Consider the following 21,739-nt stretch of genomic DNA (forward strand, 5'->3'; position numbering starts at 1 on the left):
CTGGAGGTCTCTGAGACTGTCCTCATTTCTTTTAATTCATTTTTCTTGTTTCCTCTCTGATTCATTTATTTCTACCATTCTATCTTCTATTTCACTAATTCTATCTTCTGCCTCCGTTATTTTGCTATTTGTTGTCTCTAGAGTGTTTCTGATCTCATTTATTGCGTTATTCATTATATATTGATTCTTTTTTATTTCTTCTAGGTCCTTGTTAAACCTTTCTTGCATCTTCTCAATCCTTGTCTCCAGGATATTTATCTGTGATTCCATTTTGATGTCAAGATTTTGGATCATTTTCACTATCAATATTCGGAATTCTTTCTCAGGTAGATTCCCTATCTCTTCCTCTTTTGTTTGGTTTGGTGGGCATTTCTCCTGTTCCTTTACCTGCTGAGTATTCTTCTGTCTCTTCATCTTGATTATATTTCTGCATTTGGGGTGGCCTTTTTATATTCTGATAATTTGTGGAGTTCTCTTTATTATGGAGCTTCCTCACTGTGGGTGGGGTTGTATCAGTGGCTTGTCTAGGTTTCCTGGTTAGGGAGGCTTGTGTTGGAGTTCTGGTAGGTGGAGCTGGGTTTCTTCTCTCTGGTGTGCAGTGGAGTGACCAGTAATGGGTTATGAGACATCAAAGGTTTTGGAGTAACTTTGAGCTGCCTGTATGTTGAAGCTCAGGGGTGTGTTCCTGTGTTGCTGGAGAATTTGATTGGTATGTCTTGTTCTGGAACTTATTGGTCCTTGGATGAAGCTTGGTTTCAGTGTAGGTATGGAGGCATTTGATGAGCTCCTATTGCTTAATGTTCCCTGAATTCAGGAGTTCTCTGATGTTTTCAGGCTTTGGACTTAAGCCTCCTGCTTCTGGTTTTCAGTTTTATTTTTACAGTAGCCTCTAGACTTCTCCATCTATACAGCACCAATGATAAAACATCTAAGTTAAAGACGAAAAGTTTCTCCACATTGAGGGACACTCAGAGAGGTTCACTGAGTTACAAGGAGAAGAGAAGAGGGAGGGGGTAGTTAGAGGTGACTGGAATCAGATGCAGTGAGATCAAAAGAGGAGAGAGCAAGCTAGCCAGTAGTCACTTCCTTATGTGCGTTCCATAGTCTGGACCGCTCAGAGGTATTTACGGAGTTATACAGGGAAGAGGAGAGGGAGGAAGTAGACAGAGGTGGCCAGGAGGATAAGAGAGAGGAATGAGAAGGAGAGAGACAAATCCTGCCAGTAACCAGTTCCTTAGGTGTTCTCCACCGTCTGGAACACACAGAGATTCACAGAGTTGGATAGAGAAGAGATGGGGGGGGAGAAAAGAGACAGAGGCCACCTGGTGGAGAAAAAGGAGAGTCCAAAGGAGGAGAGAGTGGTCAAGCCAGTAATCTCGCTCTCAGGTAAAATTGGGTAGTGAAGTTTGGGTTTTTAAATGTACAAAATTGACAACAAAAACCAAAGAGCAAAGATTAAAAATCTAGAGTAGAGGTTGGATTTTCAAAAATACAATATTAAAGAAAAGAAGCAGAAGGAAAAAGGAAAAAAGAAAAAAAAGAAAAGAAAAAGCCACAAGAATTATTTAAAAAAAAAAACACCAATAACCACCCAAAGACTATACATGGTGTTTGCCTTAAAAACAAAAAAAAAAAAGTCTTTTTTTTTTGAATAGTAATAATAGGTTATAGAAATAAAAATTAGAGGAGAAATGGAAGACTTAACTATTTTTTTAAAAGTTAGGAAAAAAAGGAATGGTTTTAAAAATAGTAAAAATATATCTGGCCCTTCTCTGATGTTGTGGGCAGTGTGGGGTCACTTCCAATGCGGTTCCCTCTGTATAACTTCTTCTTTATGCTGCATTTTTAGGCTCACTAGTTCAGTCGCGCTGTGGGGAGGGGGGATGCTGCGAACAAATAGCGCTGTCGTGTGCACACAGTGTCTCAGCCCCGCTGGACCTGTCCCTTCTCACGGCGTACAAACCACTCCGGCTCTACAATGCTCAGCCGGGAACCATCTGAGGCCGGCCCTAGGCTGTGTGCACTTCCCCGGTCTAAGCCGCTCAGGTTTGGCGCTCAGGTAGCCCTCCGAGGCTCAGATTCGGTTGGGACTGCGTTTTGTGCCCTTCCCGGGTCTGAGTAGCTCAGGAGTTTGGCGAGCGCGATCGCTGCGACTTGTTGCCTTTCCTGTCTCTGCTGCTCAGTTTTCTGGGTGGACCGCTGGGGCCCCTTGTGAGGCAGATGGTGACTGTCCAGCACCCTCAGAAGTCTTAGCAAAGAAGCCTGTTTGCAGTTTGGTAAGTAAAGTCTCTCCGGGTCTGCAATTGCCCCTTTCCAGCCCTTACGGCTCTGGCTGCCTGTCCCCGGCGGGGGTTGGTCTGCAGCCGGCTATTTCCATTCCGTCCTTTGTTCTGTGCTCGGTCCTGGCGGTGTCTTATGTTCGAGCTTTTCTCATGGTAGCTATCCCACAGTCTGGTTTGCTAGCCCAAGTTAGATCTTTCTGGTTGCGTGTGGGGTGTTCCTGACCAATTCTTACAAAGCACTGCAGCCCGTGCCTCCCACGCGTCCCTGCCCTGCCCCCACTTCCTAGTGGTGGATGCAGGCGTCTGTGCTGCTTTTCCACTGGGGGAGTTACTGTTGGGCTTGTAATCTCTTGGTTTTAATTATTTATCTATTTTTCCTTCCTGTTATGTTGCCCTCTGTGTTTCCAAGGCTCGCCACAGACTCGGCAGGGAGAGTGTTTCCTGGTGTTTGGAAACCTCTCTTCTTAAAATTCCCTTCCTGGGACGGGCTTCCCTTCCTGGGATGGAGCTCCCTCCCCACCTCCTTTGTCTCCTTTTTCATCTTTTATATTTTTTCCTACCTGTTTTTGAAGACAATGGTCTGCTTTTCTGGTTGCCTGATGTCCTCTGCCAGGCTACAGAAGTTGTTTTGTGGAGTTTGCTCCGTGTTGAAATGTTCTTTTGAGGAATTTGTGAGGGAGAAAGTGGTCTTCCTGTCCTATTCCTCCACCATCTTAGGACCGCCCCCTCACTTAAAATTTAAATTTTTGCCATGATGAAAATCAATAAGTTACAATAATCACTAATAAAAAAATGTTCCTAATTGGAAGTAATTAGGCATATGAAAGACCTCAAAGGAAAAAAAAGTAACAAGGCCTACACTCCTCTTTATATCTTTCTTGCCAAACTAATGTAGTTATACCATTCCATATCAAAGGAGACATATAATGGATATCCCCAAATTTTTGTTGAAAGTGACCTATAAATTCAACCAATAAATTTTCAGAGCATATTCTGGTATAACATATAATAAAGGGCTAATACAATCTAAGGGCATAGTCATTCTTGAAAAAAAATCTCATTTTTAAAGGGTCAATTGGATTGCTGATTTAAACACTGTGTCAAATGAATACTGACCTAACCGCCTATTCTGTTTTTACTACTCAATACCACTATGCTTGCTTTCTGTAACCCCCAAATTCTAACAAAAACAAATACTATCAGTGTTTTTTTAAAGACCAATATAATTCTTGTTAGCTCATTCGATCCTGACAATGTCCTGTAAAGCAGGTCTCAGAGCCCCAAATTACCTCATCCTCATTTTACATCAAAGAAATTGAGACAAGAAATTTTAAATGACCTGTTCAGTTTACAACATTTTTATGGGTCTTTTGAATTCCAAGCCCAGGGCAATTTTCATTACACTAGACTATGTTAGTCATCCAAGTATGATAATATATAAGTATACCTTTGGCATGTCAAAAGCAATATAAATATCATCATAGTGAAAATTTGGTACGTTAACATTTTCTAACCTCCAGCCAATGATCCACTATTTTATCAAAAAAATATAAGTACTTCCTTTTATTTCATGGGGATATAGTCTACACCAGTAAAGTTACAACTTCAGCTATTTCCAGCTATTATCACAAAGAAACTAATGAGGTAGGTTAAAATGTAGTTAATTCTACTCATTTGAAGAGATTCTTAGAATTTTCCTAAATCTGCTCTAAGAAACAGTTTTAGAAAAACAAAATCATCATCAATAAAAGTTCACTTGAATATTCATTCACCCAACTAGTATCAGTTCAGTCGCTCAGTCGTGTCTGACTCTTCGTAACCCCATGAATCACAGCATGCCAGGCCTCCCTGTCCATCACCAATTCCCGGAGTTCACTCAGATTTGTGTCCATCGAGTCAGTGATGCCATCCAGCCATCTCATCCTCTGTCAGCCCCTTCTCCTCCTGTCCCCAATCCCTCCCAGCATCAAAGTCTTCTCCAATGAGTCAACTCTTCACATGAGGTGGCCAAAGTACTGGAGTTTCAGCTTTAGCATCATTCCTCCCAAAGAAATCCTGGGGTTGATCTCCTTCAGAATGGACTGGTTGGATCTCCTTGCAGTCCAAGGGACTCTCAAGAGTCTTCTCCAACATTACAGTTCAAAAGCATCAATTCTTTGGCGCTCAGCTTTCTTCACAGTCCAACTCTCACATCCATACATGATCACAGGAAAAACCACAGCCTTGACTAAATGGACTTTAGTCAGCAAAATAATGTCTCTGCTTTTGAATATACTATCTAGGTTGGTCATAACTTTTCTTCCAAGGAGTAAGCGTCTTTTAATTTCATGGCTGCAGTCACCATCTGCAGTGATTTTGGAGCCCAAAAATATAAAGTCTGACACTGTTTCCACTGTTTCCCCATCTATTTCCCATGAAGTGATGGGACTGGATGCCATGATCTTCGTTTTCTGAATGTTAAGCTTTAAGCCAACTTTTTCACTTTGGCATAGTCAGTAAAGCAGAAATAGATGTTTTTATGGAACTCTCTTGCTTTTGGAGCAACCCCACGTCCAAGCAGCAGTGCCAGCGTGGGCGCAGGAGGGCCTAGAGAAGCCATACCAGGTTGAAGGTCAGGAAGGGCAGCGGTGGAGAGATACCCATCATCCAAGGTAAGGGGCAGTGGCTGCGCTTTGCTGGAGCAGCCATGAAGAGATACCCCACGCCCAAGGTAAGAGAAACCCAAGTAGGATAGTAGGTGTTGCAAGAGGGCATCAGAGGGCAGACACACTGAAACCATACTCACAGAAAACTAGTCCATCTAATCGCACTAGGACCACAGCCTTGTCTAACTCAATGAAACTAAGCCATGCCCGTGGGGCAAGCCAAGACGGGCGGGTCATGGTGGAGAGGTCTGACAGAATGTGGTCCACTGGAGAAGGGAATGGCAAACCACTTCAGTATTCTTGCCTTGAGTACCACATGAACAGTATGAAAAGGCAAAATTACAGGATACTGAAAGAAGAACTCCGCAGGTCAGTAGGTGTCCAATATGCTACTGGAGATCAGTGGAGAAATAACTCCAGAAAGAATGAAGGGATGGAGCCAAAGCAAAAACAATACCCAGTTATGGATGTGACTGGTGATAGAAGCAAGGTCCAGTGCTATAAAGAGCAATATTGCATAGGAACCTCGAATGTCAGGTCCATGAATCAAGGCAAATTGGAAGTGGTCAAATAAGAGATGGCAAGAGTGAACGTCGACGTTCTAGGAATCAGCAAACTAAAATGGACTGGAATGGGTGAATTTAACTCAGATGACCATTATATCTACTACTGCAGGCAGGAATCCCTCAGAAGAAATGGAGTAGCCATCATGGTCAACAAAAGAGTCCGAAATGCAGTACTTGGATGCAATCTCAAAAATGACAGAATGATCTCTGTTCATCTCCAAGGCAAACCATTCAATATCATGGTAATTCAAGCCTATGCCTCAACGAGTAACACTGAAGAAGCTGAAGTTAAACGGTTCTGTGAAGACCTACAAGACCTTTTAGAACACACACCCAAAAAAGATGTCCTTTTCATTATAGAGGACTGGAATGCAAAAGTAGGAAGTCAAGAAACACCTGGAGTAATGGGCAAATTTGGCCTTGGAATGTGGAATGAAGCAGGGCAAAGACTAATAGAGTTTTGCCAAGAAAATGCACTGGTCATAACAAACACCCTCTTCCAACTAGTATACAAAGATCTAATTTCACATAAAACCAACAAGAACCTACTTACTCCTAAAAACTGTAGTTCGTCTTTGAAAATTAATATAAAGTGTTGGTTTAAGTTTGTATATATGTTTAATTAAAATAGTAATATGTGCTGTTACTCTAGGAGAAATAAACTATATTTGGTGCAGTTCATCGATTATTACTCGCCACATATTATTCTGGAAAAGCAGAGACTCATTTCACTTAGCTTAAATTTAGACTCTTCAACTTTTTAAACTGAGACTATCACTACTAAAGTGAGTTTCATAACACTCATTCATTTAAATATTTTTTTTGAAAACCTACCATGCCCTCTTCTAGTTGCTGAGTTATTAACTGTTCTTTGAAACTAATTATTGTTTCAAGCTTAATATTGCTTTGAATTGTTTGCTTTAATCACTGAAAAAATTCAATACAATATTACTGAAATCAGAGTATTTTTCGAAAACTTTTTGGTTATATGTTAACATTTTAGAGAGAACTATTATTTTCTCAGTTGTCAGTTGAACAAATAAAATACTAAATATTATTATCTACCAATCACAACACAAATTAAACATATGGTAAGAAAGCTATCTGGACTTGTTCAAGTTGGTTTAAGCTAGTTGAGATTTGAAATTTTTGTTTTAATATAGTTCTTCCACTGTCTCTTTAGAGAAAAAAGTTTTAATTAGGAGAACTAGTTTGATAAATAACACAACCCAAACTAAATACTGTTATTTAAAACAATGGATTAACAATATTAAGTAAATTCTGTGAAGCAAAACTAAGACAGTGAAAGTAACTGAAAGGCCAATAAAAACATTTACAAATATATCAACAGTTTAATAGAGAAGATACAAATGAATATTTAAAAATCAGGAAGCACAGGGTTAAGATTTTCATATTGATGTTCACTTAACTGTCTATGGATGTGATAGTTGGACCGTGAAGAAAGCTGAGTGCTGAAAATTAATGCTTTTGAACTGTGGTGTTGGAGAAGACTCTTGCAATATATGAGGCAGTTATTAATTGATTCTCGGTTTTTTCAAGTATGTTGGCTGTCACAGAATAATAATCCTCAAAGTCACATTTTATAAGGAAGGCTGGGTGCCAAAGAATAGATGCTTTTAAGCTATGGTGTTGGAGAAAACTCTTGAGAGTACCTTGGACTGCAAGAAGATCAAACCAGTCAATCCTAAAGGAAATCAATTGTGAATATTCATTGGAGGGACTGATGCTGAAACTAAAGATCCAATGCTTTGGTCACCTGATGCGAAGAGCTGACTCATTAGGAAAGACCCTGATGCTGGGAAAGATTGAAGGCAGGAGGAGAAGGGGACAATAAAGGACAGGATGGTTGGATGTCATCACCAATTCTATGGACATGAGTTTGAACTAGTTCCAGGAGATGATGAAGGACAGGGAAGCCTGGCGTGCTGCAGTCCATGGGCTCACAAAGAGTTGGACACGACTGAGCAACTAAATAGCAACAACTATAGCTGTGTCTGATTGTGCCACCCTATGGACTATAGCCAGCCAGGCTTCTCTATCCATGGGATTCTCCTGGCAAGAATATTGGAATGGGTTGCCATGCCCTTCTCCAAGGTATCTTCCCAATCCAGGGATCAAACCCACATCTCCTGAAGCTCCTGCACTTCAGACAGATTCTTTACTGCTGAGCCACTGGGGAAGGCCATATATGACAACCTTCAGTTCAGTTCAGTTCAGTTCAGTTCAGTCGCTCTGTGGTGTCTGACTCTTCGCCACCCAATGAATCACAGCATGTCAGGCCTCCCTGTTGATCACCAACTCCCGGGGTTCACTCAAACTCACATCCATAGAATTGGTGATGAAATCCAACCATCTTTTCCTTTGTTGTCCCTTTCTCCTCCTGCCTTCAATCTTTCCCACCATCAGGGTCTTTTCTAATGAGTCAGTAATGCCATCCAGCCATCTCATTCTTTGTCGTCCCCTTCTCCTCCTGCCCCCAATCCCTCCCACCACCAGGGTCTTTTCCAATGAGTCAACTCTTTGCATCAGGTGGCCAAAGTATTGGAGTTTCAACTTTAGCATCAGTCCTTCCAATGAACACCCAGGACTGATCTCCTTCAGGATGGACTGGTTGGATCTCCTTGCAGTCCAAGGGACTCTCAAAAGTCTTTTCCAACACCACAGTTCAAAATCATCAATTCTTCAACCCTCAGCTTTCTTTACAGTCCAACTCTCACATCCATACATGACCACCAGAAAAACCATAGCCTTGACTAGATGGACCTTTGTTGGCAAAGTACTATTCTGCTTTTGAATATGCTATTTGGGTTGGTCATAACTTTCCTTACAAAGAGCAAGTGTCTTTTAATTTCATGGCTGCAATCACCATCTGCAGTGATTTTGGAACTCCCAAAAAGAAAGTCTGCCACTGTTTCTACTGTTTCCCCATCTATTTCCCATGAAGTGATGGGACCAGATGCCATCACCTTCGTTTTCTGAATGTTGAGTTTTAAGCCAACATTTTCACTCTCCTTTCACTTTCATCAAGAGGCTTTTTAGTTCCTCTTCACTTTCTGCCATAAGGGTGGTGTCATCTGCATACGTGAGGTTATTGATATTTCTCCAGGCAATCTTGATTCCAGCTTGTGCTTCTTCCAGCCCAGCATTTCTCATGATGTGCACTGCGTATAAGTTAAATAAGCAGGGTGACAATATACAGCCTTGAGGTACTCCTTTTCCTATTTGGAACCCGTCTGTTGTTCCATGTCCAGCTCTCACTGTTGCTTCCTGATCTGCATATATGTTTCTCAAGAGGCAGGTCAGGTGGTCTGGTATTCCCATCTGCTGAAGAATTTTCCAGTTTATTGTGATCCATACAGTCAAAGGCTTTGGCATAGTGAATAAAGCAGAAATAGATGTTTTTCTGGAACTCTCTTGCTTTTTCCATGATCCAGTGGATGTTGACAACTTGATATCTGGTTCCTCTGCCTTTTCTAAAACCAGCTTGAACATCTGGAAGTTCACCGTTCACGTATTGCTGAAGCCTGGCTTGGAGAATTTTGAACATTACTTTACTAGCGTGTGAGATGAGTGCAGTTGTGTGGTAGTTTGAGCATTCTTTGGCATTGCCTTTCTTTGGGATTGGAATGAAAACTGACCTTTTCCAGTCCTGTGGCCACTGCTGAGTTTTCCAAATTTGCTGGCATTTTGAGTGCAGCACTTTCACAGCATCATCTTTCAGGATTTGAAGTAGCTCAACTGGAATTCCATCACCTCCACTAGCTTTGTTCGCAGTGATGCTTTCTAAGGCCCACTTGACTTCATATTCCAGGATGTCTGGCTCTAGGTTGGTGATACACCGTCGTGATTATCTGGGTCATGAACATCTTTTTTGTACAGTTCTTCTGTGTATTCTTGCCATCTCTTCTTAATATCTTCTGCTTCTGTTAGGTTCATACCATTTCTGTGCTTTATTAACCCCATCTTTGCATGAAATGTTCCCTTGGTATCTCTAATTTTCTCGAAGAGATCTCTAGTCTTTCCCATTCTGCTATTTTACTCTATTTCTTTGCATTGATCACTGAGGAAGGCTTTCTTATCTCTTCTTGCTATTCTTTGGAACTCTGCATTCAGATGCTTATATCTTTCCTTTTCTCCTTTGCTTTTCACTTCTCTTCTTTACAGCTATTTGTAAGGCCTCCCCAGACAGCCATTTTCCTTTTTTACATTTCCTTTCCATGGGAATGGTCTTGATCCCTGTCTCCTGTACAATGTCACAAATCTCATTCCATAGTTCATCAGGCACTCTATCTATCAGATCTAGTCCCTTAAATCTATTTCTCACTTCTACTGTAAAATCATAAAGGATTTTATTTAGGTCATACCTGAATGCTCTAGTGGTTTTCCACACTGTCTTCAATTTGAGTCTGAATTTGGTAATAAGGAGTTCATGATCTGAGCTACAGTCAGCTTCTGGTCTTGTTTTTGCTGACTGTATAGAGCTTCTCCATCTTTGGCTGCAAAGAATATAATCAATCTGATTTTGGTGTTGACCATCTGGTGATGTCCATGTGTAGAGTCTTCTCTTGTGTTATTGGAAGAGAGTGTTTGTTATGACCAGTGCATTGTCTTGGCAAAATTCTATTAGCTTTTGTCCTGCTTCATTCCGTATTCCAAGGCCAACTTTGCCTGTTACTCCAGGTGTTTCTTGACTTCCTACATTTGCATTCCAGTCCCCTATAATGAAAAGGAAATCTTTTTTGGGTGTGTGTTCTAAAAGGTCTTGTAGGTCTTCATAGAACCGTTCAACTTCAGCTTCTTCAGCATTACTGGTTGAGGCATAGGCTTGAATTACCGTGATATTGAATGGTTTGCCTTGGAAACGAACAGAGATCATTCTGTCATTTTTGAGATTGCATCCAAGTACTGCATTTCAGACTCTTGTTGACCATGATAGCACTTCATCTCTTCTGTGGGATTCCTGCCCACAGTAGTAGATATAATGGTCATCTGAGTTTGGAGATCCAGCCAGTCCATTCTGAAGGAGATCAACTCTGGGATTTCTTTGGAAGGAATGATGTTAAAGCTGAAGCTCCAGTACTTTGGCCACCTTATGCGAAGAGTTGACTCACTGGAAAAGACTCTGATGCTGGGAGGGATTGGGGGCAGGAGGAGAAGGGGATGACAGAGGATGAGATGGCTGGATGGCATCACTGACTCGATGGACGTGAGTCTGAGTGAATTCCGGGAGATGGTGATGTACAGGGAGGCCTGTTGTGCTGCGATTCATGGGGTCGCAAAGAGTCAGACACGACTGAGCGACTGAACTGAACTGAGTTAAATTCACCCTTTCCAGTCCATTTTAGTTCGCTGATTCCTAGAATATCGACATTCACTCTTACCATGTCCCATTTGACCACTTCCAGTTTGCCTTGATTCATGGACCTGACATTCCAGGTTCCTATGCAATATTGCTCTCTACAACATCAGACCTTGCTTCTATCATGACTCACATCCATAACTGGGTATTGTTTTTGCTTTGGCCCCATCCCTTCATTCTTTCTGGAGTTATTTCTCCACTGATCTCCAGTAGCATATTGGGCACCTACTAACCTGGGGAGTTCCTCTTTCAGTATCCTATCATTTTGCCTTTTCATACTGTTCATGGGGTTCTCAAGGCAAGAATACTGAAGTGGTTTGCCATTCCCTTCTCCAGTGGACAATATTCTGTCAGACCTCTCCACCATGACCCACCCACCCCCATCTTGGGTGGCCCCACATGGCAAGGCTTAGTTTCATAATCATTCTATATATAATTACTTCAATGAATCCACCTAGAAAAGTTCACATCTGTGTTATTGCATGCACGTATACAAACTCTTGCCCTCTTTTTATCTATGTATCTATCCTCTATCTAAATGCTTTAAACACAAAATATAAATGTACATATATAAATATGTATATCTTTTGTGTGTAAAGCTTATTGTGGCAAAACTCAATCATCTTCCTTTTTGAAATTTCAACATCATCTCACTAAAAGTTTGTTTCATAATTTATATTTTTTCCAACTCTTCCCTTAGACTATCTGTTCACCTTCTCTTTATCTTCCAGTTCTATTGTTCTATTTCCATATATGTTCTCTGTACTAATTATATGGTAGTGAAATAAGCTTACATACTTTCATGTCACAGCTAAAGAAACAGTTTATCAACATAACAGTTACATATAGCAATACACTATTCCAAGAAACAATTATATGTATGGTACCTATATAAATATAAATATGCAGATACCTTTAAAAGAAGGAAAGAAAGAGAAGATGTCTATCGTTATCCCCTGAATATTCTTTTGTAGCAAAGAATCCAGATGCACAATGAAGACATTTTCACTTTTCACTTTTGCCGAATCAGGTTATTAATCTTGGAAAGATTTTGCACATATTATTGACCTTCCCATCCCTCGTTGTCAGTTGACTTCAGTCCACAAGAGCAATATTCTCCTAAAGTACACACACAGACACAAACAGACAAGCATGTATACGTATGTAAATGAATATCTGTTTTCGTGTTTCTAAGCAATAAAATTGTGTGTGCTTAGTTTCTCAGAATAATAAGTGACTTGTTCTGGGAATAGTACAATGCAAAGTAGCAACAAAAGATTATCTTGCTAATAAAGATATTTATAATTTACAAAGCAGTGGTAGTATTTGCACACATTCATTGTGTTTTAAAAACAAGTGATACAGATACAGATTTTTAGCAAGCTATTACTACTAAATGTGATAACTAGTTTAGATATGGTTTGTTAGTTGCCAAACCAAAGAGAAAATAATTTCTGAAGCTGTCCACTGACATTTTTAGCTTATGGAAATTCAGTATCTACCCAAAAAAGTCATAATGCTCCAAGATATCACTCTTATTTGCCCTCCTCTATAAAAGGAGAGAGATCCAGTCACATCTGTTTGATATATCAATATGTTTTAAATGTTGTCTCCCCACCCCCACCCCCGTTAGTTATCTCTTTTCTCTTAAAAAATTTCTGCTTTTTTTTTTTTTTATTAGGCAGGAGGGAGAGAAAAAAGAGAGGATTTCTTAATTTTTGTCTCAATCTTTTCAACATATGATAGTTTCAGGAATTATCAAACTTCTGCCTAGAAAATTTCCTGGAATTTTGTTGTTGCTGTTATTATAGTTCTCTTTCTTTAAACCTCCTGTATTCTATTGTTTCCATTAGATTTTAGTAGGTTATGATGGCTGTATTATCTGAGAATCTTGGTGATTTATTGTTTACTTGGTTCTCAATAAGAGTTGGTTTTTCCTTCTTCACTTTATTATCAGAATTGGTCACATGTCATCTGGTTGTTTTCTCCCAAGGAGAAAGTGGTACTTCACTTTACTATCCATCTTGAAATAGCCAGCTCCATATAAATGTGAACAAAAATTGACATATATTTTTATGGGAATAAACTTTAAAAGCAACTGTTCAAGCTTCATCATATTTTTTAACTTTGAGTACAGGTGACAAGTCATAGTTCTGCAATGATCTATTGCCTGTCTATATGAAGAATTATTGTATATACATGGAATTTTGAAAATTATATAACTACAGAAATAGCACACACAACTAATAATTTTTATTTTCCTTGTCCAGAATGAATACAAATTTATTGTTTGTTATTTTGATTACCTGAGTAGCACAAGCTTATTCTAATAAACTGCACAATTTCAATAAAACAAAGGGAAAATAGAATGATTTACTCTGTGATTTCCATAATTAACAACAATTCTTATTTTTGTATTGACTCTTTCTAATATGTGTATGTATATAAGGTTTAAGGTGTACAATGCTTGTGCTTTTATAGCAGATACTTACTTTTACAAAAACTTAAATTTTGTCTTTTCCCCTAACTTTCCTATCCCCACTATCATCTCTAGAAAAACATATTTTTAAAAAACATGACTTGTGAATATTCCCATCACTTTTTCCAAGCTCATCTTATTATATGTAAAGATTTCAATAATATCTTTTGTTTTATCAATTCAACAAATCATATTATGGATTTAATCTGATATACACATAAATGACGCCTAATAATTACTAATATCATTGTACAACATCATTTATTAAACTACATTCCCAGTGAGAGCTACTTTTCACTCTAAGAAATTATTTATCTGTAGAATAATTGCTAGGCCAATACATAACATTTTAATTAATGCCCATTACTAACTTGGTTTTTAAAATTTCTGTGACAACGCTATGGAACTGAATAATGTACTTTCAAATAAGTGATATAACTGAGTCTGTATTACAACTGGGCCTATTATAGCAATTCTTGTCTAAAGTTCTTACTACAAGAGAAGATTTCACAATAAGGTTATAGAATTCCCAAGTGAATGATTTGCTATTTGTTGACCCATACACAACTGTATAACTGGAGACAGCAAGATTTCTCAGCGTTACAAGTAATTTTTATTTTGGTAATAACTAACCCACTCCAGTGTTCTTGCCTGGAGAATCCCAGGGACTGGGGAGCCTGGTAAGCTGCCCTCTATAGGGTCGCACAGAGTCGGACACAACTGAAGTGACTTAGCAGCAGCAGCAGCACCACGTTATAGACAGATAAATTGAGTTTAAGATGAATGTTGAAAATTTATAGCAAATATATAAGAAATCAACTGCTGAAATACAAGTTAGTTTTTCAATGAACTAAGGTATTTGCATGGCCATTGTCTCAGTGCCATCATGACATCCTTGTTCCTTAGACTGTATATCATGGGGTTAAACACAGGCATCACAATCCTGTAGAAGAGAGAAAATACTTTGTTAGTTCCTGCTGAGCCTTGCGTCTTGGGTCTTAAATATGTGACAAGGCCTAATCTGAAGAACACCACCACAACCATAACATGAGAGGAGCAGGTGGAAACGGCTTTGCCCCGACCTGTGGCTGACGGCAATTTAAAGAATGTGGAGATGATTTTGCCGTAAGAGACAAGTATCAACAGAAATGGAACCAAAACAAACAGTGCAGCAACTGTGAAGACCAACATTTCATTCAGAAAAGCGTCCCCACAGGCCAGCTTGAGTATGTGAGGGACGTCACAGAAGAAGTAGTTGATGAGGTTAGAACCACAAAAGGGCAGAGAGAAAATCTGGCCTGTCTGGCCTGTTTGGACTGGGATTCCACTGATACAGGAGCCAGCCACTAGCTGGAAATACACCTTGTAGTTCATGACTAGAGGATAGTGCAGAGGGCTACAAAAGGCCGTGTAGCAATCATAGGCCATCAAGGCCAGAAGGAAGCACTCAGTGGCCCCAAGTATAAGAATGAAGCACATTTGTGTGGCACAAGCAACTAAAAAAACTGTTTTTCTTTGTGTCCAAAGACTCGTGAGCATTCTGGGGAGTGTAACAGACACATAGCAGATTTCCAAAAGGGAAAAATTGCCAAGGAAAAAATATATGGGGGTCTGTAGACCAGGGTCTAGTTTTGTTATCAGAAATATGATGCCGTTGCCCATCAAGATAATTATATAGATGAGTGAGAACAGTCCAAATAAAAACCCCTGGAGATGAGGAACATCAGCAAAGTCCAGGAGAACAAACTCCATCAGTTTACTGAGATTACCTTCTGGTGCTTTTTCTTGGTGCTCCATGTGTGAAAAAGGGTAAATGTATTATCTGCTTTTCATTTTTACCATCAAGGGTCAGTGTCTGTTTTATAAATTGTATCAGGATACCGAGATTGATTTCCATGGTCAATGCAATTGTTTCTAATTTAAGAATTTTATTATGTATGCATTTCCCGTTTCTCAGTTTATAATCCATGTGTTATCACCATACACTCTTCCTTGAAATATCTTTTAGGGCATTCTTTCCGAATACAGTCCAATGTCAAAAAAGTTTAAGTGTTAGTTGTTCAGTCATGTCTGACTCTTGGATCCCATGGACTATAGCCTGCCAGGCTCCTCTGTCCATGGAATTTCATAGGCAAGAATACTGGAGTGGGTTGTCATTCCCTTCTCCAGGGGATCTTCCCTACCCAGGGATCAAACCCGATCTCCTGCACTGCAGGTATATTCTTTACTACCTGAGCCACCAGGGAAGCCCCAGATGCCCTGATTGGCACAGGCTTTGGACAAATTGATAGTTATTGAAGATAGAATTACAACTTTGCCATATGATCTCAGTTTTAAATACTTACATCATTTTGTGGCCATGTTTCATGGTTTGTGGGATCTTAGCACCCCAACCAGACATTGAACCTCAGGCTGATGGCAGTGAAAGTACAAAGTCCTAACCATTGGACTGCTAGGGATTTCCCTTAAATATTTACATTTTCTGACAATTTTATTGTATTTCTCTATGACTTTACATACTTCAGTAGAACTATTAATATAACAGAAATTATCTTCCTTATATATTTTCAGCTATGTATTTCAACTCTTCATTTCCCTTCCCTCACTTGATGATCTTGATCATACATGTTCTTATATACAATTCACATTATTAGGCAGTTTACAAAAAAAAATTAGAGAATATTTTATTTTATTGTACATGGGGAATAAAATACATATATTTCAGTAAGATACTATGTGGGGGGCTATCAGAGGGTTTCATTCTGGAAAAGTCGTGTGGGGATAGATACAGATAGAAGCCATTAAGAGGGTCACTCTGGGAAAACAGGGGCCACCGGGCTGTGTTCACTAGCTGTGTGAGATGCTTCCTGTCATGCTTTACCCTGTGCTCTCTGTGCATCTCTGATGTCTTTGTTGTTCCTCAAAAAATAATAATAATTCAGATAACAGTTTCTAAACTCACTTTTCTTGAGCTAGGATATTGAGATTTAGCAATGATGGATACATTGATCATTTGCACATTGGTTTTGTGACTGCAAATCAGTGCGTTTTTTCATATTTTATTATTTTTTTTTTTACTTTACAATATTGTATTGGTTTTGCCATACATCAGCATGAATCTGCCACAGGTGTACATGTGTTCCCAATCCTGAATCCCCCCTCCCACCTCCCTCCCCATACCATCTCTCTGAGTGTATATTTTTTAAATCATACTTAAGTTTGAATCCTAACTCCATTATTTATCATCTGTTATATTGAGTAATTGTTTAAATTTTCTGTTTGCTTTCTTATTTGAGATAATTAAATATTAATTGTTGATAAAATTACCTATCAGTTTTAATATGTTTATGTATAAATTATGGTCCTATAATTACAATTATTAATACGGTATAATGTTCTTAAATCTTTAGTTGCCAAGGTTGTAACACACTCCCTAGAAAAACTCTTTTTGGTAGAGTTAGTGAGTTACTCACTGATGATAATTTTTTCCATTTTTTTCCTTTCATCAGAGCCAGGAGTAGAATGCGGTCTTACCTAAATAAGGAATGAGACTCCTCTGGTACAGAATCTTAAGGCACACACTCAGCTTCAGGGCTGACTCTGCGTTGCACCATTGTTAAAGTGACTGCCTCCTTAAATATTACACTCCAGGCATCACTTGACTCAACATGAGTCCCAGCCCTGCTTCTCATTTCCCCACCCTTTATGTTTCAAGGTTTTCCATGCAAGCATAGTCTAAACATAGTGTCATGGATGAAAAATACAATCCTGACAAGATGGCCTGCAATCGAATCATGGCTTCACTTGCCAGCTGTGCGACAACGCAAAGCGCTTAATCTCCCGTGCCATAGATCCCTGGGCTGCAAAACTGACTAACACTTGTACCAACAGTTAGGATTGCTATATGAATTCATTCATTTGATACATGCAAAGAAACTTAAAGTTGTTTTGGCATTCATAGAAAATCTATTTGAAAGCTAGCTATTATTGTTTTTATTAAAAGCTAAATTTTATTCTTCTAAATTTCACTCTTTGCTTTAAACAGTATGAAAAACTGCTCTCTAATTTACTTTGCTTGGTATCACATGGTTAATGTGGGAGTGAAATAAGATATTAAAACAATCATCACAGTGTTATAAAAATCCAAGACTCTTAGATGTGAATTCTCTATGAATTTTCTGCCAATAATTTAATAATATTATCACCTCCACTCTGTAGAACTAAAAGGGAGGGCACCCATGACTTTGTAGCACACAGTGGTGCAATTTGGCTCATTCCTTTCATATACCATTTTTCTTTCCCACTGATATTACATGATCTAGGATCTAAGGACAGAGATCTAGGAAAATAATCCTAGTTTTCCTACTTGAAAGCAATATAGATCTTAGAAAATGCTTGTTTACTTAATAGTGTTCATTATTTGATTCTGAAATTGAGTAAAGGAATAGACACTTTTAATTTAAAATTGTCAGTCTTAAAAGAGAGAAAAAGATTAATATAAAAAGAATAGAACTGTAATCTTTATCATTTTTATGAATAAAATCATTTAGTATTTCACTCATTACCTTAATAAAATTATTTCCAGTGCTATATAAAGTATAATTTCTAATTGTACAGATATGTCATTTTGGTGATGAAATCTTGTATAACATGAAATAGGTAAGATTTGAGTTTGAATTTCTCAGGAGTAAAACAAGGTGTACTTCAAGTATATTTGTATATTTGATAAAAATTGGTAATTCAATCCTTGAAAATAATTTAAAAACATTGTTGAAGCTAAAGCTCTCTTTATTATTTTATAAATCCTGAATTCTATAATTTTTTAAAAATAATTGTTCTTTGAATTCCCCAATGGTTAAAATTTTATTTTATGTATTACTTTACATTAAATCTCTTATTATAATATCAAACTGAATAGACATATGTAACCTTTGTTGTTACTATATGTGGGCTCAAATGAAGTTTCTTTAATATTATCTATACCTAGATTTGAGCTATTATATTTTTTGGCATTTCAAAGTGACTTAACACCATTATTTATTATAATTATTTGATTGTAAATTTTATTTAATAGAATGATAAATATATAGAAGTTGCTTTAATGAACAAAAATTTTGCTACCATGTGTAAAATTAATAATTTACACATTAAAAACCTGTGTACATGATTAATTTTAAATTTAAAATAAGAATTAAGCCTTACTATCATTTTCATATTTACCTTTCTTACTTAAAATGTTGCTAATTTTTCTCACTAGAGAGACTCTGAATATTTACTGTAAGTGAAATTACTTGTTTCATCAAAGTAATTCAATTGGCCTTTAAATATTCTATTATTTCTAAACATAAAGTGCTCTTAAATAAAAATAGTTATCTCTACCCAAGGGATCTCTGCCACCTGGCACATTTAAATTTCTAATTAAAATCATCACTTTCTGAATTTTCTGATTTGTTGTATTTTTTTTTTAATTTTTCCCAGATAGTTCTCACTCTACTCAGAATTTCTTTTTTCTTCTGCCTTTCCAAGGAAGAGGACACAGAGCATTTTATTTCTTAGATGTGAACAGGGTACTAATATTATTTGTGGGCTCCCCGGGTGGTACAGTTGGTAAAGAAATGGCCTGCCAGGGCAAGAGACGCAAGAGGCCAATGCAGGAGATGCAAGAGACACAGATTTGAAACCTGGGTTGTGAAATTCACATGGAGTGGGAAATGGCAACCCACTCCAGAATCCTTGCCAGGAGAATTCCATAGACAGAGGATCCTGGAGGGCTACAGAGTCGGACATGACTGAACACGGGCACACACACACACACACACACACACACACACACATACACAATATTATTTGGGTCGATCAAATAGACACACATTAAATTCTTACCTTAACTGTTATGAATGCATTATGCAGAGCCTCTGTATGATATGTTCCTTGATTCCTAGTTAGAGGACAGATCTGTGTAATAGTTACAATACATATTCTGATGGCAAATATGTGCAAAATTAATGTGTTATCAATTTCTCAAGCAACCTGAGATTTAGCTGATGAACATTCATCAAAATTAACATCAAAATTAAACATACATCAAATTTAAAATTTTAACCCAAGGTTAATCATAGTAGGAGAAAATTTTTCCTCTCTTTTGCAGCCTGCCACCAATTTTCCCCAAATTTATTTTACATGCTCAAGATGTGAATACTTTCAGACTCTAGTTACAATAAAATGAGAATCTGGAATAAGTCCAGCTAAGATCGTGGGAAAGATGCTAAGCAAAAAGTTTGTGAGTTATACTTTTTAAATGTGGAGAAATTTCTGCAACATAAAGATTGTTTAAAAATTTTGGCTTAGAGCCAGTTTCTCATAACCCCCGAAATTGGATGTTGTTTCCTGCTGCTACTGCTGCTGCTAAGTGGCTTCAGTTGTGTCTGACGCTGTGCGACCCCATAGACGGCAGCCCACCAGGTTCCTCCGTCCACAGGATTTTCCAGGCAAGAATATTGGAGTGGGTTGTCATTTCCTTCTCCATATTGGTTCCAATTATTTAGTAAATAGTGATTTCTTAAGGTTTATGATTATGAAGAGAAAATATCTACAAGAAGGAACACATATAGTAATGTGACAGTGTGAATGATTTGGAACGTTAATTTAAAAGTATCAGGAGCCTCAGGGCAAAGATCACAGAAGGCCCGTGAGTAGTGGGTGGTGGGACAGGCTTCTCACGGGGACCGGATGTGATAAGGACAGAAGGGGAGCGAGAGGCCAGCCAGGCTGAGCTCCTGCAGGAGCTCATCCAAGAAATAGCTAGTGCTGGGAAGGAGTTACAAGACCTCGTGACCCGCAGAGTCAGTATTATGCATGGGCTTCTCGGGTGGCCCAGTGGTAAAGAATCTGCCTACTAAGGCAGGAGAGGCCAGGGAAGCCTGGCGGGCTATCGTCCATGGCTCTGACAGAATCTGACACAGCTGAGCGACTGAGCACAGCTCAGTGCAGTATCATGCGTAAATAAAGAAGCCTTCTGCTGGAATAGAATAGAAATTCCAGAAAAGGCTCAAATATACATGAAAATTTGTAATAGCCTACCAAATTAGAAAAGCGTGGGCATTTAAAAATAACTGTTATTCTCTCTGGGTCATCCCAGTGCACCAGCCCCAAGCATCCTGTATCCTGCATCGAACCTAGAGAGATGGTATGGGGAGGGAGGTGGGAGGGGCATTCAGGATTGGGAAACTCATGTACACCCGTGGCGGATTCATGTTGATGTATGGCAAAAGCAATACAGTATTGTAAAGTAAAATAAGTAAAATTTCAAAAAATAAAGAAATTAAAAAATAATAATAAAAATAAAAATAACTGTTATTCGGACAACTGGGCAGGCTTAGAGGGGAAAAAAACAAACAGTATATGTATTTTTGATAACTATCCCACAGCAGGATAAACTCCAAATGATACACAATTTTGTATATTTTAGAGTGAAATGATGAAAGTATTCTAAATGTGTTTTGTAATTTTGAAGTAAAGAAAGTTTAACTCATTAAAATTTAGAACGCAGGACACACACACACACACATGCACTGTGTAAAAATAAATGATTCTAGATGATAAAAAGTAGCAAGCCCCATAAGTATCAAATATAATTAATATAAGGGGAAAATTGTTACAACTCATTTCAAATAAAGTAATCTTGGCTCAATTTTTAATACAGAGGGAAAGTCCAAAGTATAAATTTTAAAAATGGGTAAAACAGGTGAATTAACAATTCACAGAAGAAAATTATTCTTTCAACATGCAGACAACAGCTTCATCTGTAAAAAAAAAAAAGTAAATTGTAATCTGAACAATGATACAGTAGTAAAAACTCTGAGACATTTTCCTATGCATTGTGTATGTGTGGAGAGGAATATCCAATTGACCAATATTACAACTGTGATCATCCTCTGAATTAATCAGTAAGCATGCACACACACTATGATATGCAGTAACATGATACTGCAACAAAGTGGCTTGAAAAAGTGTGAATATTTTATGACTTAATGAACCTTGTTTTCAATATTGTCATCTATTGTTTTCTCTCACAGTTATATGATACCTTTAAAATATGATCTATAATTTATCAAAAATGTCTAGTGCTTGAAACTAGACTGGCTTGTTGTGACCCAGTGCCTCTTAAACACAAATGAAAGTTATTTTGAGTTTATTTTTGTGTACGGTGTTAGAAAGTGATCTAGTTTCATTCTTTTACAAGTGGTTGACCAGTTTTCCCAGCACCACTTGTTAAAGAGATTGTCTTTACTCCATTGTATATTCTTGCCTCCTTTGTCAAAGATAAGGTGTCCATATGTGTGTGGATTTATCTCTGGGCTTTCTATTTTGTTCCATTGATCTATATG

At 38.2% G+C, this 21,739-nt stretch overlaps 1 protein-coding gene across 1 annotated transcript; it reads right to left on the bottom strand.

Moving 5' to 3' along the window:
- On the bottom strand, positions 14,187-15,149 carry LOC102190689 (olfactory receptor 10AG1-like). The gene has a single exon (XM_005683510.1). It carries the CDS (start codon positions 15,147-15,149, stop codon positions 14,187-14,189), a length of 963 nt encoding a protein of 320 aa, XP_005683567.1.

Source organism: Capra hircus, chromosome 8 (genome assembly GCF_001704415.2).
Source record: "Capra hircus breed San Clemente chromosome 8, ASM170441v1, whole genome shotgun sequence".
Lineage (NCBI taxonomy): Eukaryota > Metazoa > Chordata > Mammalia > Artiodactyla > Bovidae > Capra > Capra hircus.